The sequence below is a fragment of the Impatiens glandulifera genome, chromosome 3, assembly GCF_907164915.1.
Source record: "Impatiens glandulifera chromosome 3, dImpGla2.1, whole genome shotgun sequence".
Lineage (NCBI taxonomy): Eukaryota > Viridiplantae > Streptophyta > Magnoliopsida > Ericales > Balsaminaceae > Impatiens > Impatiens glandulifera.
The window spans coordinates 4,751,245-4,770,616 of NC_061864.1; the positions used below are offsets into that span (position 1 = coordinate 4,751,245).

The 19,372-nt window shown below is 27.6% G+C and overlaps 1 protein-coding gene across 1 annotated transcript; it reads left to right on the plus strand.

Moving 5' to 3' along the window:
- Positions 1-688: 688 nt before the first annotated feature.
- Positions 689-1,668, plus strand: LOC124932395 (AT-hook motif nuclear-localized protein 25-like). The gene has a single exon (XM_047473014.1). The coding sequence runs from the start codon at positions 808-810 to the stop codon at positions 1,561-1,563; it is 756 nt and encodes a 251-aa protein (XP_047328970.1). The 5' UTR covers positions 689-807; the 3' UTR covers positions 1,564-1,668.
- Positions 1,669-19,372: the final 17,704 nt, after the last annotated feature.

Consider the following 19,372-nt stretch of genomic DNA (forward strand, 5'->3'; position numbering starts at 1 on the left):
TTAATTTTTAAAGTGTCCGGATTGCTGGGTCGAGAGCTGTGGTTAATTTGGATACTTGGGTCGGATTGTGGGTTGACCCGTTTTTAAATTTAAAACGGTTAAAAATAAAATAAAAAATGCTAGAGGTATGTTTCGAATTTGCAACCTAACAAAATAAGTACAACTCTTTAACCAACTAGGCTACAAAGACTTTATATTTTAAATTCAACACCAAATTTGATAAACGCGGGATGTTTTAACATTAATATAAATTCAACTTTTTAACTCACTAATATATAATGATGTTGAGTAAATGGATACTTGGGTCGGATTGTGGATTGACCCACCCATAAACTTAAAACGATTAAAAATAAAATTTAAAATGTTATTCGTAATTTTTTTTCACGATTTTTATATTATTACTCGTGCAAATTATAATTATGATCCTTAAATATCATTATCGTTGTGTCGTCCCGATCAACTGCGTATCCAATGGGTAATAAACCAACCAAAAAGAAAATAAATTGGAATATTAAAGGTGGGACATTAGTTGCAATTAGACATTTGATTTATTATAATATTCTCACCTAATAAATATTATTATTATTAATATATTTGAATACATTGAACTTGGGCATTTCATCATAGTTTCACACTCATCTCTTTTCCTCTCTGCCAGCATTATAGACTGACTGCAGTATCTTCTCTTTCTAGCGGATCTCTTGAACTAAATGAGTGACTTCATTTATATATATATATATATATATGAGTGTCTATCTTCTTCAATTCTTTAATTATAATTAGTTTGCATGAATACTGAAATCAAACATGGACAACTCTTCTTCCCGTCGTCCATTTTTTCATCATCAACTTTTAAGACCTCAAGACCTTCACTTGCACCCGCCGCCGGTCTCCTCTAACGCCGAAGCAGACGCAACCGCTGCTACTATACGTCGACCTCGTGGCCGCCCTACCGGTTCGAGGAACAAACCGAAACCGCCGATTATAATCACACGTGACAGCCCCAACTCTCTTCGTTCTCACGTGCTAGAGATCTCAGAAGGAACCGACGTCCTCGAGAGCGTCTCTAATTACGCCCTACGAAGGGGCAGGGGTGTTTCTGTAATTAGCGGCACCGGATCGGTTTCCAAAGTATCGGTTAAACAAGTGGGGGAGGCTCCACCAGGGAGTGTGGTTACACTTCAAGGAAGGTTTGATATTTTATCGCTAACTGGGACCGTTTTACCCCCTCCTGCACCTCCGACCGCCGGTGGGTTGTCTATATTTATGGCCGGAGGGCAAGGGCAAGTGGTCGGAGGTTGTGTGGCTGGGCCTATAATTGCTTTTGGACCGGTCACTTTGATAGCTGCTTCTTTTGCTAATGCTATTTTTGAAAGATTGCCTCCTGATTATGAAGAAGAAGAGGAAAGGCCGAGACATGTTCAGGGGAAACCTGATGGATCTCAGTCGTCGGAGGTGACCGGAGTTGGCGGCGGAGCACGATTAGGTGACAGGGGTAGTTCGGTCTTTCCTGTGCCGAAATTTTTGTCTGGAGACTTATCCGGATGGAATGAAAGACGATAGCGGTGCACGTCTCTGTTAGTCGGTGACCGAACAGGGTAAAGGAAAACAATTCAACCATAGACTTTATTTTGATTTTATCTAAATCAAATGGTTGATTAATATTAATGAAAACTAATCCATATATTGTAAATACTAATAATCGTACTTAATATTATAATTTTGTTAATTATAAATAACTTATATAATATATTTATTTTATTGTTTTTTAATTTTAATTTTATTAATTTTATTATTTTATTGTTGAGATACTTTAATATCAAACTTTATTTTATGATTTCTTTTGTTTGAATGAAGAAACATATTATAGTTATTTTTTATTTAAAAAATAATAATTAATTAATGAAATGGTTTTATTATTTAAGATTAAATGATAAATTAACATTGAAAATTTACCTATAATATATTAAATAAAACAATATATATATTTATTTATAGTTATAGTTGATAGTTATGTTATATACATCTTATGAAACGACACTAAAGATGCCTTTAATTGCTAAAAGTGTCCGCGCATAAAAAAAAAGCGTTGGGAACACTTTTATTTTTTTGGACGAAAATGCCCCTGTTGCGAGACGTAACCGGCATTCGCGGACGATTTATTTTTTTTTTATAAAAAAATATTTTCGTCTCGCGATTGTGGATGTCTCGCATCATGGTAAAAATCGTCCGAAAAAAATTAAACGTGTTACCAACATTTTTTTATGGGCTGACACTTTTAATAATTAGGGGCATCTTTAATGTTATTTCATCAAATTTTATGCGTAGAGAAGCACAGGAGAACGTGACTCTAAAAAATATATCTATTTATTAGTATATTTATAAATAAATAAATAAATTTAATTTAAAGTGTATTAAACTTTTTGAACTTATATTTTAATTTAAAATGCATTAAACAATTTTATTAAAAACTAAATAATAAATAAAAGAAAATCATATTATGTGACACGACTCCTTTAATACTATTATGAATACAAATTTCACGACACTAATGATTGATCCAGGTCTTAGGAAAGGATCTCGAGTTCCAGATGTTCAACTCTATAATTTAGTAATATATTTGTCAAAATGAAAATAATTTATTTTTGAACAAATTAGTCAAAATACTATTACACCATCAACATGTAAATGATTTGTTAAGTTAATTTATATTTTAATTTAAGATTATTTATTAGATTTTAATTTTGGCAGGAAATTTTAGTAGACAAAAATATATTATATGGAAATTTAATCATTATAATATTATTTTATATTTAAATTTTATAAAAAAAAATAAATAAATTATATTTTTATCCATAAATTGAGTTATTAAATAAAACAAATATTTAACATTAAACTAGATATACTTGTAGGGTGATAAATTATTCAGTATAATTTAAAAATGAATTAACATTTAACTCCACTTTTACCAACAATATTATAAAATAATCTAAATATTTATAAAATAACTAAAAAATGAAATTATCATTTATTTAAATTATATCATCTTTATTTTACTATAAATTTATTATTATATATTTTTTATTATATTTAAAAATTATTATTCTTTTTCAATTACACTGTTATTTAATATTTTGAACAAAAAAAAAATGATTTTTCTCTTCTAATCAACTAAACAGCTCTCCTGCTCTCAAGTTTAGGGGTTTATTTATATTAAACTAAAGTATTTAACCTTAATTTTATTATCAAATCTTTATATATATTCAAAATAAAAACAAAAAAGTATATTAGTTGTATAAATTGTTTTTAAGATAAACTATATCTACATTTTCTTGACTTTGATTCTTCTTAAGTGGATTTTTTTTCTTATTGTCAACTTCTCCTTGACCCGTTGTCTACAATGGTTGAGGTAAACTTAATTTATTTGAATTAGCAAAAATGAATGTATTCCAACATTAAAAAATAAATAAATGTGTGTTATATAATTCCTTTTAGTATTTTTGGCTCTTTTTTTTTCATGACCTATTTTGGGTTTTAGGTTAAAGTTTGGACAATTGCTAAAAGGACTAAGTTGTTTATTTTTGTGTGAATTGTCTTAAGTATTAGATTCATGATTTGAGAATTTTTGTATTGCTTAAGAATGCTATTAAGAAAAAACAATAATCTTTGTCATTTTTACACATGGCCTTTGGGGTAATTGGTTTTTGATGAACTAATTTATGGTTTATGTTAAGGGTTGGACAATTGTTAAAAAAAATGTCATTGATAATGTTATTTGTTTTCATGTTTTAACAATTGCTGAAGAATGCAATTAATGAAGGATGAAAGTTGGCTTTTGGACCGGGATTGTTTAAGACTTATGTTTTATTTCATTAAAATATGTTTTAGTTTATTTTATTTTGAAAACTTTTATGTTTCACAATTCACACCACTAATTTCGATGCCTTATTCATTTGCAGAAAAGCCCAGACTCTTAGGTCCACATTAAAATCAAGATGTTACTTTCTCCAATGTGTACTCCTTCAAATGGGCTGCTCAATTGTTCTAATTCAAGCCCAACTTATGATAATGTTCTTATATTTCTTTTCGCATTTTTATGAAGATATGTTTTAAATAGTCGAACTAACGGTCAAATTTTTCATTGTTTTTTTTTAATATTTTCTTATAAATTTTATAATTTGAGATTCCTTATTGTTAAAGTTATACAAAACAAGATTTTATTTTTAACAACTTTAAAAACCATTAACTTATTATCTACATAATATTTAGCTACTATTGATTCTTTGAAATTCAATAGAAAAGATCCTTAATTTGCTAAAATTCGATAGTTAAATTAATAACATTATACTTTATTTATAAATTTCACGTAGATAATAAGTATATAATAAGATAACGGCCCTTGAAACCATTAAAACAAAATATTGTTTTTGTATAACTTTAACAATAAATTATCTCAAATCGTAAATTTTAAAAGAATCTCAATTAATCCTGTAAGAACGAAGAAGCCTAATAATTTAAATTTGGTGAACTCCAATTAACTTCAACATTTATGTATATGCATAGGTTAACTATAACTTAAGTGTTAATAGGTCTTATTTTGTTCACTAATAACCTAAGGCTCAATAACTATTAATTAAGAACTTTTTAATTAAAGGTGTCTTAGTGTCTTGGGTCTTATTGGTTACGGATTTTTATTTTAAACTATATCAAATCAATTTTTCAATCAATCACTTATCACCAATTATATCACTCATTTCATTAATCAAAATACTAAAATACTCTCTTTTAAATTATTAATTTTTATTTTATTTATATTTATCAATATCATTTAAGTCTTTTTACCAAAAAATAATTATCACCTCCAAAATCATTGACCATCATTATTTTTTTTTCTCTTTACGTTATTCAAATAACCTCAATTCGAACAAAGCCATGATAGTCATTCCAAATAAAAAAAAAAACAGTATAATAAGGAGAGTATTTTTTTTTCCTTAGTGTTTGATTCATGACCAATTCATACTGATGTAGATTGAAGTGGCAAGTGACTTGAAATCTATATAGCTAGAATGCCTTGTTTGAAGATAATTAATGATTTTAACTAAACATTTCAACCAAAAAATAATAATGTTTTCATAATTGGCCTAGCTAACTAAGACTATAAATAGTAATTAGTCATAAAAAAATAGGAAAGAAGATCTGATACTTCACCAGTAATATATATTTAATAACAGATCTGGAAGTGGTTGGCGAAAGGGACTGCATGCTTTCATCACCTATATATATAGAGTATAGACTCAAAACAATTAATAATTAATAATTGTTTTTATATAAAACAAACATTTTTCAAAAGTAGTTTATCATCCCAAATATAGAGCCTGGTGGTGAAAACTTATTTGTTTAATTCATTGGTAGAAGGTCGAACATTCATATGATCATTTAATGAAAAATAAAATAAAATAGACCATGTTGCATCAAGGAAGTATAGTATTTGATTTAGTTATATTTATTTAAAAAATAATAAACACAAAGTTTATGTTGGAATTTTTAAACTAATTCTATAAATTCTATTAATGAATGGAAATTAGAATATGGGTAATAAAATTAAATCAATTTCATGTGAAATTCAAATGTGAATTATAGGGTGAAATTTGATCCAAATGTTTGAATTAATTAATTTAAATTAATTAATCAAAAATGCCTTGATGACCAATTAACAAAATGTTGTTAATTTGTAGTGTGACTTACATGAGTTTGTTATTATTATTAATTGTTATGATAATTTAATATTATTATTATTAACAGATTAAAAAACCATGTAACGTGAGTATTGCAAAATAAATGTCTTCATTAATTTTGGCAAACAATTATCCTTCATTAAGAAGAAATATTAAGGCAAATGAAGAGGCAAGCAATGCCAACCGTTGGATCAATTGATGATTTAATTAACAGTTTATTATTTCAACAATCTAAATAGGCATTCTATCTCACACCATTCGATGGACAAAAAAACCACATCACTTAATCCTTCATCTTTCTCACTCTAGAATTCCAAAAGGCCTTCTTCTTGTCTTGTGAGTGTTTCTTCGAGTTCTTCGCTCGATATTTTCTGTTGAAACCCGGTGATAGTTCAGGTACTTTGTCAAGCTCGTTGTGTAGTGATTCCGGTGCTGAATCACTACTAGATTCGTTGTACCCTGGGAGACAGCCATCTGTGACAAGCTCTAGCACACGGAGAGACGGTGGAACTGTTTTAAGGGAAATGTGCTAAGCACATGCCTCGAATCAACAATTTATTCGGTGATATTGTTTTTCATATATTTTATTTATTTCATCTATTTGTAACATAATTTATATATATATTTCTGTTATTTTTCAAGACAAGATTTCTAACAATCTTAAAACACTTCCGTGTGCTAAGTTATTTAGTAGCTTTTGCCGTCGAAAATCTTTGTCTTTGATGTTTCAGAAATACGAGTCGCGGTGTTGCGAAAGAGATGATGTTCATTTCGGAAAAAAATGAAAAAGATTCATCTTAAGGAATCAACAAATAAAGATAAGTCTTTATTGCATATAAATATGTTTGATTATTAACACATATGTCTTATGCTGTTAAAACTTAGCTTTATAAGCTAATATATTTTGATATGAAAATTTTCTAAGAAACATTAATTTGTATATTCATTATACAAATGTTATATAGAAAATAAATTAGAACGCAATAATTTAATTTGTTCTAATCTTATTTAAAGATTTGTTTGGTTATTAAAATTATTAATAATAATGAATGAAAATAAGAAAGTAACTAATATGTTAGCTTTCAATTTTTATAAAATTTATGGTGTTAAAATTAATTATAATTGAAACATATGGTTTCAGTTTTAAAATAATTAATTATAATATATACCTTCTTTTTAATTAAGCAATATGATTAATAAGAATGTGATATGTTGATTATTAACGAAATATAGTCTATTTATATATGTACATATAAATTATCTTATATATTTACCATTTGATTATGATACTAAGTTATCAATTTTGTTTGACAGAGTTTAAGTCAAAATAAGAGAAAAATAAGTTTCTATAAAGAGAAGACAAAAGGTCGTAAACAGTAATACAACAAGAAAAGGGTGCATTGGCATAGTGGTTCAAAGTTCAGACGACTCAAAGGTGTGAGGAGGCGAAAGGTCCCTAGTTCGAATCCCATTTAGCCAATGATTTCTTTGATGGAACCATTCATTAGATGAATGGAGCCAATGATTTCTTTCATAAGAAATTTGATTTGTTATAAATGACACTAGTCATTCATGTTGAAACCATTCCAATTTCTTGTGTAGAAATTATGAGATGAATGGATAGTCAATAATTTCTTGATAGAAATTAGACTAGTTAAAATGACTTTAGTCATTGATGTTCAAACCATTCGAATTTCTTGTGTAGAAATTATGAGATGAATGGGTAGTCAATGATTTCTTGGTAGAAATCAGACTTGTTAAAGTCATTGATGTTGAAATCATTCTAATTTCTTGTGTAGAGATGAATGAGTAGTCAATGATTTCTTGGTAGAAATCAGACCTGAGGTCTTGATGTGGAAATCATTATAATTTTCTTGTGTAAAAATTATGAGATTAATGTGTTCATAATGACTTTTATAATATATATATAAATATATAATATGATTTGTCTAAATGACATTAATCATGAAGGTTGAAATCATAACAATTTCTTATGTAGAAATTATGAAATGAAATGGGTATCCTAATGATTTTTTTTATAGAAATTATGTGATTCATAATGACAAAATGAAGGTCATATGTATAATGAGATTAAATAAGTTATTTGTTTTAAAACTTATTCTAATCATTCATTTAAAGAGACACGACTATGAAAATTAGTCTCCGTGAGAATAATCTACTCAGATTTATTTTGAGCATGCATAGTCGTTTCACGTCGATTATTGTTCAAAACATGACAATGTAAGTGCTTCGATTAAGATATGAAATATATTTGTAGTTATATTTAATTTGATTATGTGCTAATTGATTATTAATATAAATCATGCATATTAGCTAATAATATGATGGTTCATGTTATTCATAATAAGTATGATTATCTAGAAATTTATATATATATATATATAAATTAAGATTTATTTTCTATCTATTTTTATTTTAATAGATAATTTTGAAATTCGTCACAAATCATGTGTTCTTTGATTGACAAAGATTGGTTATAGAATGTTAAAGGTCATCTAATTAATTAAGAAACGAATAATTGATGACATGAATATTTATTCATATAATTAGTTAGTTTTATATTTGATTAAAAATAAATGATCAACATTCTAATTAATTATCATATATTTTTTAAACGATATTTTTAATGATAAATGAAGTTGTATATATATTTGTTTAATAATATATATGAAATGTTATTTATCTGATTACGTTTCTATGTTATTGACTATATATATTATAGTTGTTTCGTCATCGTGGTGACTAAAATAAAAGAAGCAATAATATATAATATCATATATATATATATATATATTAACTTTGGTTTAATATAAGATACTTGATATACATTGTCCAATTGCATCATTAAGACTTACTTAATTTGATAATTTTGAAATCAAATAATTACAAGTAAAGTCTTCTTTGATTTGAGAATATTGTGGCAAACGTGCCGATATTACGGGATGCAAACGTGCAACCGGAAATAAATGTTTAAGCGACTTCGGTCAAAGGTGCTTGAAACATTATGATTTCTTTTGTAGAAATCATGTGATATGGTGAATATTTATTTGATTAAATATTCTAATTTCTTTTATAGAAATTAAGTGTTGAAATAAATATTTTAATTGATTAAATATTTTTAATTTCTTATGTAGAGATTATGTGAAGAATGATTTATAAATGAATAAACATTCTAATCTCTTGTATAGAAATTATGATTTATTTAATTAAATATTTATAATATAGTTATCTTATTCAATGTATGATAAGTATAACAAAAGAAATTTGTAAAAGAATTGTGTGACAATTTCTTGATTAGAAAATCTTGATTTAAATTATACAAATGTGTGTGATTTAAAAAGGATACCAACACGAATGTGGGGGCAAATATTTTTATTGATTATAACACAAAAATGATTGTGTATATTATGATAAATGTTAAAATAATTTGTTGTTAGAGAAACATGTTCTCTATAAAAGATAAAGTTGCGCAACTTTATAAAAAGAAATAAAATAACAAGAAATGTCTTGTTTATATTTGCTAAGTTGGTGTTCAAATCGATATTTTAGATTTGAGGATTTTGAAATCAAGAAACGTGTCATATTTTGACATTATTTTCATAAAATTTTGAAGAACCAATGTCTTCAAAAGAATTTTATGAAATAAATGAAAAAGAAAGTTTATAAAGTCTTGATATGACTTATAACAAATTTTATAATAATGATATGAAAATTTGATCATACTTTTATTAAAAAGTGAATGTGACAATTATATATATCATGAAGACAATGAAAATTATTTCATTACGTGTCTTTTGTACGATATTTTTATCGTTGAAAATTACGATAAAAATTGTTAAATCCATAAAGGATATGAATTGCACTAAACAAAATATCATGTTGTTATCAAATGATATATTGATATTATTAAATGAAAGACTTTACGTCTTAAAGTGAATATGTTTACACTTAGAAGTGCAATCTACGCATGGAAATCTTCTAATAAACTTATGATGGATAGATTAAACGTTATAATCTATATTTTTGACTTATGTCGAAAAATAAAATATTTTTATGTAAAATATATAATCGTTTACACGAAGGCAGAATAGTTCAAAGACATTTTGTCTACTAGTTAGCCAAGTAAACAATATTTTCATAAAAAATAAAATGTTTAAATGGTAAGCATGTACGAATGACTATACTTCTTATTAGAAGATATTCCAAGATTATCAGAAATTTCTAACTATTGTAATAATAATTTGAAATTAGATAAACTTAGAGTCAATGACAAGTCTAGACATACACGTCTTAGACATAATGTCATTAGACTATACTCTCTAATGGAGTTATCAAATTTGACTATGTAAGTCAAAGATAACATTGTGGATCCACTAATCAAATTATTGAATAGAGAGATAGTTTGAAGTCTTTTGAGACATGAGCCTACTATAAGTTGGTATGAAGGAAAACCCAACCTATGCAGACTGGAGATCCCAAGAACTAGGTTCAATGGGACAACCTAATTGTACTGACTTGGAAAGTTATTGTTGAGGATTAATCCTATAATAAAACAATATATATTTTGACGAGGATAAGCATATCGCTTTTAATGATTCTTTGTGAGCAAAGAGATCACCTATGTGAGGGAGAAGTGGGGCCGCTTCGAAGGAATTGCACGGCTCAATTCTAGACCCTCTCACAGAACCAGGCGCGTGTTCCATGGCCAAAATGGACACAACCATGAGAGTTTGACATGTATCAGGGAGAATTCTATGTGAAAGTGTGTAATCGTTTACACAAAAGGCAGAATAGTTCAAGGACATCGAGTCTACTAATCAGCTAGTAAAGTTATATGCTTTCACAAGGGAAGGTTCAAAGGGTTACACCTACCTATCCTATGTAGAATTCAACTGTTGAACCTTCACCGGGTTAATCTTTCAATTTCCATTAATGTGGGGGATTGTTGGAATTTTTAAACTAATTCTATAAATTCTATTAATGAATGGAAATTAGAATATGGGTAATAAAATTAAATCAATTTCATGTGAAATTCAAATGTGAATTATAGGGTGAAATTTGATCCAAATGTTTGAATTAATTAATTTAAATTAATTAATCAAAAATGCCTTGATGACCAATTAACAAAATGTTGTTAATTTGTAGTGTGACTTACATGAGTTTGTTATTATTATTAATTGTTATGATAATTTAATATTATTATTATTAACAGATTAAAAAACCATGTAACGTGAGTATTGCAAAATAAATGTCTTCATTAATTTTGGCAAACAATTATCCTTCATTAAGAAGAAATATTAAGGCAAATGAAGAGGCAAGCAATGCCAACCGTTGGATCAATTGATGATTTAATTAACAGTTTATTATTTCAACAATCTAAATAGGCATTCTATCTCACACCATTCGATGGACAAAAAAAACCACATCACTTAATCCTTCATCTTTCTCACTCTAGAATTCCAAAAGGCCTTCTTCTTGTCTTGTGAGTGTTTCTTCGAGTTCTTCGCTCGATATTTTCTGTTGAAACCCGGTGATAGTTCAGGTACTTTGTCAAGCTCGTTGTGTAGTGATTCCGGTGCTGAATCACTACTAGATTCGTTGTACCCTGGGAGACAGCCATCTGTGACAAGCTCTAGCACACGGAGAGACGGTGGAACTGTTTTAAGGGAAATGTGCTAAGCACATGCCTCGAATCAACAATTTATTCGGTGATATTGTTTTTCATATATTTTATTTATTTCATCTATTTGTAACATAATTTATATATATATTTCTGTTATTTTTCAAGACAAGATTTCTAACAGTTTATATGTCTATCAAACTTTGGGTGTCAACTAATGCCAAACAAAAAATTCAATTTTTACCCCCTTTTTTTTTTTTTTACTAATACGTGTAAATATGAAACATACTATTTTCCTCTAACATTAACTGTCGCTAGGGACAAGATGTATTATGCAACAAATTTGGTAGTATATTTGCTAAAAATGTAGTTTTGAAGTTTTTTTTTTTAATTTGAAATATGTAATCTGTAACACGTTGAAGTTGCAATTTGATATATTGGAGTTGTTATAAAAATAAGTTGTAATCGTTCATTGTAAGCATGCAATTATTTTCTTATACAAATGTCTTATTGTAAAATAACAATTTCTTGTAGTGGACTAGAACTTGAAGATCATGAGGGATATTTGTTCTTCCTCTCTCTTATTGTTGGGCGTCAATGTCATGGTCATGGTCGGCTATATTTGTATTATTATAATTATCATCATCATCTATTTCCAATCAATTAATTGTCCTTTGGCTATTTATTTAATGTTTAGACAAAGTACATAGTTATTTATCTTAAATAGAAATTTGATTTGGATCACTTTATAAATATTATTCAGACTGTAATGAGAATACCTTTTACATACTTCCACAGTCTTTAAATTTATTTATATTTTCATCAGTCTCAACTCTTAAGTCTTAATACAAAGCAATTCAATGCAATGGCATTACAAAAGGTGTAATCTAAAATGGTCTAATCATTTAAAAAAAAATTAAATAAATTGATCACATGATAAATTGATATGGGATCGGATTGGATCTATGCAAATCACAAATAAAGTAATTTTGTATAAATATATATAATGTAGATGGTTACAGATCCCATTTAAATAAATAATTTTTATTGAGTTGGATGTTATCAATAAATATAAATTGGCCAAATTAACTTGTGTTGGAATTAAGCTAATTCCATTAATGAATGGAAATAAGATTGTAAATAAATAAAATCAAATAAAATTCACACAAATTCAAACGTGAATTAACGGTGAATTTAATCCAAATTATAATTAAATATTAATTGTTTAATTAATATTTAATGCCTAATTAGAAAATTAAAGCATAATGTTAGGATAAACATTTAGCTTTAATTGGCCTATTGGCTAACGTATGGACTCTTCAATTAGCTAGCATTAGCATTGAATGTCTAACATTGCATTTCTGCAAATCAACGTATAGGCTGATGTTAATTAGTTATGGATTAATTAACAAATGAATGAGCAATATTTATTGCTACTAAACGTTTGGATGGTTTTATTTACAGGTTTAATTCTCAGCAATATATACCCATTCATTATTTCATTTTACAGATACTTCATCCTTCAACTTTCTCACTCTAGAATTCCAAAAGTTTTCTTCTTGTTTTGTGAGTGTTCTTCGAGTTCTTCGCTCGATATTTTCCGTTGAAACCCGGTGATAGTTCAGGTACTTTATCAAGCTCGTTGTGTAGTGATTCCGGTGCTGAATCACTACTAGATTCGTTGTACCTTGGGAGACAGCCATCTGTGATAAGCTCTAGCACATGGGGAGACGGTGGAACTGTTTTAAGGGAAATGTGCTAAGCACATGCCTCGAATCAATAATTTATTCGGTGATATTGTTTTTCATATATTTTATTTATTTCATCTATTTGTAACACAATTTATATATATATTTCTGTTATTTTTCAAGACAAGATTTCTAACAATCTTAAAACAGTTCCATTTGTGCTAAGCTATTTAAGAGCTTGCACCATCGAATATATTTTTTGTCTTTGATGTTTCAGAAATACGAGTCGCGGTGTTGCGGAAGAGATGATGTTCATTTCAAAAAAAATGGAAAAGATTCATCTCAAGGAATCAACAAATAAAGATAAGTCTTTATTGCATATAAATATGTTTGATTATTAACACATATGTTCTTATGCTGTTAAAGCTTAGTTTTATAAGCTAATATAATTTTATATGAAAATTTTCTCAAGAAACATTAATTTGTATATTCATTATACAAATGTTATATAGAAAATAAATTAGAACACAATAATTTAATTTGTTCTAGTCTTATTTAAAGATTTGTTTGGTTATTAAAATTATTAATAATAATGAATGAAAATAAAAAAGTAACTAATATGTTAGCTTTCAATTTTTATAAAATTTATGGTGTTAAAATTAATTATAATTGAAACATATGGTTTCAGTTTTAAAATAATTAATTATAATATATACCTTCTTTTTAATTAAACAATATAATTAATAAGAATATGGTAGGATGATTTAATAAATAAAGAGAGATGATATCTTTATTTATACATTGTTTTATATATTACATTTTATTATGATAATAAGTTATGGTTTTAAATGTATATATATTCATTGTTTGACAGAGTTTAAGTCAAAAAGAAGAGAAAGTTAAGTTTCTCTAGAAAGAAGACAAAAGGTCATAAAAGCGATACAACAATGAAATGGCGCATTGGTGTAGTGGTTCAAAGTTCAGACGCAATGATGCGTGACGGAAGGGAGGTCCCCTGTTCAAATCCAACTGATAAGATGATTTCTTTTGTAGAAATCAGACGTGATAAAATGACATTAGTCATTTACGTTTCTTTTATAGAAATCGGACGTGATAAAATGACACTAGTCATTTATGGTGGAACCATTCAAATTTCTTGTATAGAAATTATTAGATGAATGGAGCCAATGATTTCTTTCATAGAAATCTGATGTGTTATAAAATGACACTAGTCATTTATGTTGAAACCATTCCAATTTCTTTTGTAGAAATTATGAGTTGAATGGGGGTAGTCAATGATTTTTTTTATAGAAATCAGATTTGTTAAAATGACTTTAGTCATTGATATTAAAACTATTTTAATTTCTTGTGTATAAGTTATGAGTTGAATGTGTAGTCAATGATTTCTTGGTAGAAATCAGACTCGTTAAAATGACTCTATCCATTAATGTTGGAGATGAATGAGGTAGTTAATGATTTCTTTATAGAAATCAGACTTGAGTCATTGATGTGAAAATCATTATAATTTCTTGTGTAAAAATTATTAAATGAAATGAAATGGGGCACTATAGAAATTATGTGATTCATAATGACAGAAAATGAAGGTCATATGTATAATGAGATTAAATAAGTTATTTGTTTTAGAACTTATTCTAATCATGCATTTAAAGAGACATGACAATGTTAGTCGAAATTTTTTTTGCAAAAATTGTCTCGGTGAGAACAATCTACTAAGATTTATTTTGAGCATGCATAGTCGCTTCACGCCGATTATTGTTCAAAACATGGCAATGTAAGTGCTTCGATTAATATATGAAATATTTGATTATGTGCTAATTGATTATTAATATAAATCATGCATATTAGCTAATAATATGATGATTCATGTTATTCATAATAAGTATGATTATCTAGAAATTTATATATATATATATATAAATTAAGATTTATTTTCTATCTATTTTTATTTTAATAGATAATTTTGAAATTTGTCACAAATCATGTGTTCTTTAATTGGCAAAGAATTGTTATAGAATGTTAAAGGTCGTCTAATTAATTAAGAAACGAATAATTGATGACATGCATATTTATTTTTATAATTAGTTAGTTTTATATTCGATTAAAGATAAATGATCAATATTCTAATTAATTATCATATATATTTTAAACGATATTTTTAATGATAAATGAAGTTGTATATATATTTGTTTAATAATATATATGACATATTATTTATCTGATTACGTTTCTATGTTATTGACTATATATATTATAGTTGTTTTGTCATCGTGGTGACTAAAATAAAAGAAGCAATAATATATAATATCATATATATATAGATATATTAATTTTGGTTTAATATAAGATACTTGATATACATTGTCCAATTGCATCATTAAGACTTACTTAATTTGATAATTTTGAAATCAAATAATTACAAGTAAAGTCTTCTTTGATTTGAGAATAATGTGGCAAACGTACCAATATTACGGGATGCAAACGTGCAACCGGAAATAAATGTTTAAGCGACTTCGGTCAAAGGTGCTTGAAACATTATGATTTCTTTTGTAGAAATCATGTGATACGGTGAATATTTATTTGATTAAATATTCTAATTTCTTTTATAGAAATTAAGTGTTGAAATAAATATTTTAATTGATTAAATATTTTTAATTTCTTATGTAGAGATTATGTGAAGAATGATTTATAAATGAATAAACATTCTAATCTCTTGTATAGAAATTATGATTTATTCAATTAAATATTTATAATATAGTTATCTTATTCAATGTATGATAAGTATAACAAAAGAAATTTGTAAAAGAATTGTGTGACAATTTCTTGATTAGAAAATCATTGATTTAAATCATACAAATGTGTGTGATTTAAAGGATACCAACACGAATGTGGGGGCAAATATTTTTATTGATTATAATACAAAAATAATTGTGTCTATTATGATAAATGAAAAGATAATTCATTGTTAGAGAAATATGTTCTCTATAAAAGATAAAGTTGCGCAACTTTACAAAAAGAAAGAAAATAACAAGAAAATGTCTTGTTTATATTTGCTGAGTTGGTGCTCAAATCGATATTTAAAATTTGAGGATTTTGAAATCAAGAAACGTGTCATATTTTGACATTACTTTCATAAATTTTTGAAGAATCAATGTCTTCAAAAAGATTTTATGAAATAAATGAAAAGGAAAATTTATAAAGTCTTGATATGACTTATAATAAATTTTATAATAATGATATAAAAATTTGATCATACTTTTATTAAAAAGTGGATGTGACAATTATATATATCATGAAGACAATGAAAATTATTTCATTACGTGTCTTTTGTACGATATTTTTATCGTTGAAAATTACGATAAAAATGGTTAAATCCATAAAGGATATGAATTGCACTAAACGAAATATCACGTTGTTATCAAATGATATATTGATATTATTAAATGAAAGACTTTACGTCTTAAAGTGAATATGTTTACACTTAGAAGTGCAATCTACGTATGGAAATCTTCTAATAAACTTATGATGGATAGATTAAACGTTATAATCTATATTTTTGACTTATGTCGAAAAATAAAATATTTTTATGTAAAATATATAATCGTTTACACGAAGGCAGAATAGTTCAAAGACATTTTGTCTACTAGTTAGCCAAGTAAACAATATTTTCATAAAAAAATAAAATGTTTAAATGGTAAGCATGTACGAATGACTATGCTTCTTATTAGAAGATATTCCAAGATTATCAGAAATTTCTAATTATTGTAATAATAATTTGAAATTAGATAAACTTAGAGTCAATGACAAGTCTAGACATACACGTCTTAGACATAATGTCATTAGACTATACTCTCTAATGCAGTTATCAAATTTGACTATGTAAGTCAAAGATAACATTGTGGATCCACTAATCAGATTATTGAATAGAGAGATAGTTTGAAGTCTTGTGAGACATGAGCCTACTATAAGTTGGTATGAAGGAAAACCCAACCTATGCAGACTGGAGATCCCAAGAACTAGGTTCAATGGGACAACCTAATTGTACTAACTTGGAAAGTTATTGTTGAGGATTAATTCTATAACGAAACAATATATATTTTGACGAGGATAAGCATATCGCTTTTAATGATTTTTTGTGAGCAAAGAGATCACCTATGTGAGGGAGAAGTGGGGCCGCTTCGAAAGAATTGCACGGCTCAATTCTAGACCCTCTCACAGAACCAGGCGCGTGTTCCATGGCCAAAATGGACACAATCATGAGAGCTTGACATGTATTAGGGAGAATTCTATGTGAAAGTGTGTAATCATTTACACAAAAGGCAGAATAGTTCAAGGACATCGAGTCTACTAATCAGCTAGTAAAGTTATATGCTTTCACAAGGGAAGGTTCAAAGGGTTACACCTACCTATCCTATGTAGAATTCAACTGTTGAACCTTTCACCGGGTTAATCTTTCAATTTCCATTAATGTGGGGGATTGTTGGAATTAAGCTAATTCCATTAATGAATGGAAATAAGATTGTAAATAAATAAAATCAAATAAAATTCACACAAATTCAAACGTGAATTAACGGTGAATTTAATCCAAATTATAATTAAATATTAATTGTTTAATTAATATTTAATGCCTAATTAGAAAATTAAAGCATAATGTTAGGATAAACATTTAGCTTTAATTGGCCTATTGGCTAACGTATGGACTCTTCAATTAGCTAGCATTAGCATTGAATGTCTAACATTGCATTTCTGCAAATCAACGTATAGGCTGATGTTAATTAGTTATGGATTAATTAACAAATGAATGAGCAATATTTATTGCTACTAAACGTTTGGATGGTTTTATTTACAGGTTTAATTCTCAGCAATATATACCCATTCATTATTTCATTTTACAGATACTTCATCCTTCAACTTTCTCACTCTAGAATTCCAAAAGTTTTCTTCTTGTTTTGTGAGTGTTCTTCGAGTTCTTCGCTCGATATTTTCCGTTGAAACCCGGTGATAGTTCAGGTACTTTATCAAGCTCGTTGTGTAGTGATTCCGGTGCTGAATCACTACTAGATTCGTTGTACCTTGGGAGACAGCCATCTGTGATAAGCTCTAGCACATGGGGAGACGGTGGAACTGTTTTAAGGGAAATGTGCTAAGCACATGCCTCGAATCAATAATTTATTCGGTGATATTGTTTTTCATATATTTTATTTATTTCATCTATTTGTAACACAATTTATATATATATTTCTGTTATTTTTCAAGACAAGATTTCTAACAACTTGAATATAATTATTTTTATCCTAGATTTTTTTTTCTAATGATTCTAACATGACATTTTATTTTAAAGTCAATATGCTTATATATAGATATAAAAAATAATCTGAATATAGCTGTGTGAGAGTGACAACCTAGCAAAAAAAGAAAAGAAAAAGTGCACGTGTCGACCAATCACAGGGCGTTTTCTATAACCGCCTCCCACAGTGGGAATCCTACGTGGCGTCTCTCTATCATCTTCTTCTTCTTCATTCAGTTCAGTTCAGTTCAGTTCAGTTCTCTGTATGAAATTGTTTTGGCGTCCATTACTATCTATCGTCATCATTCATAATGTACTACAGACGAAAGAAGAAGGACACCTCAGAGTTCTTCGTGCGCACTAATTCATATGAAAGCAACAACTCATTTGTAAACTCAGCTACTCGAACAACTACATAGTGAACTCAACGCATCGTTTAGGAGATAGATCACACTTCGTGTTGAAGATCTTTCACAGGTGATGATTTTGCTTCATCTTCCTTTTAATCGGCTCGCGTCATTCATTTCTATGTATTCCAAGGAAGATTAGGAAAGACATATTTGGTTAATTGATTGCTAGTCGTAGGTATCCTCGTAGGATAGCTTGGATAGGAATTTAGGATCAATTCAATAGTAATTCTTAATTTCTTATGAATGTAAACAGTGCAGACAGATTATCAACTTTATTTTGGTTGAAATCAACAGGAATTTCTGATGCAGGAGACAAAATTCAGTTTCAGATTGTTGTGTTGTTGATATCTTCTATAACCTCCTCCCACGCTTCGTCTTGCCGATCTTCCACAGGTGATGATTTTTCTTCCTCTTCATTTTCATCGACTCTCGTTTCTGTTTATTCCAAGGAAGATTATGAACTTTCTTCTGCTACTCATGAACTCAGAGAGAGGAAATACCTATTTGGTTAATTGATTGCTAGTTGTAGTCTCGTAGGATAGGAATAGGATCAATTCAATACTAATTCTTATGAATGTAAACAGTTTATTAAC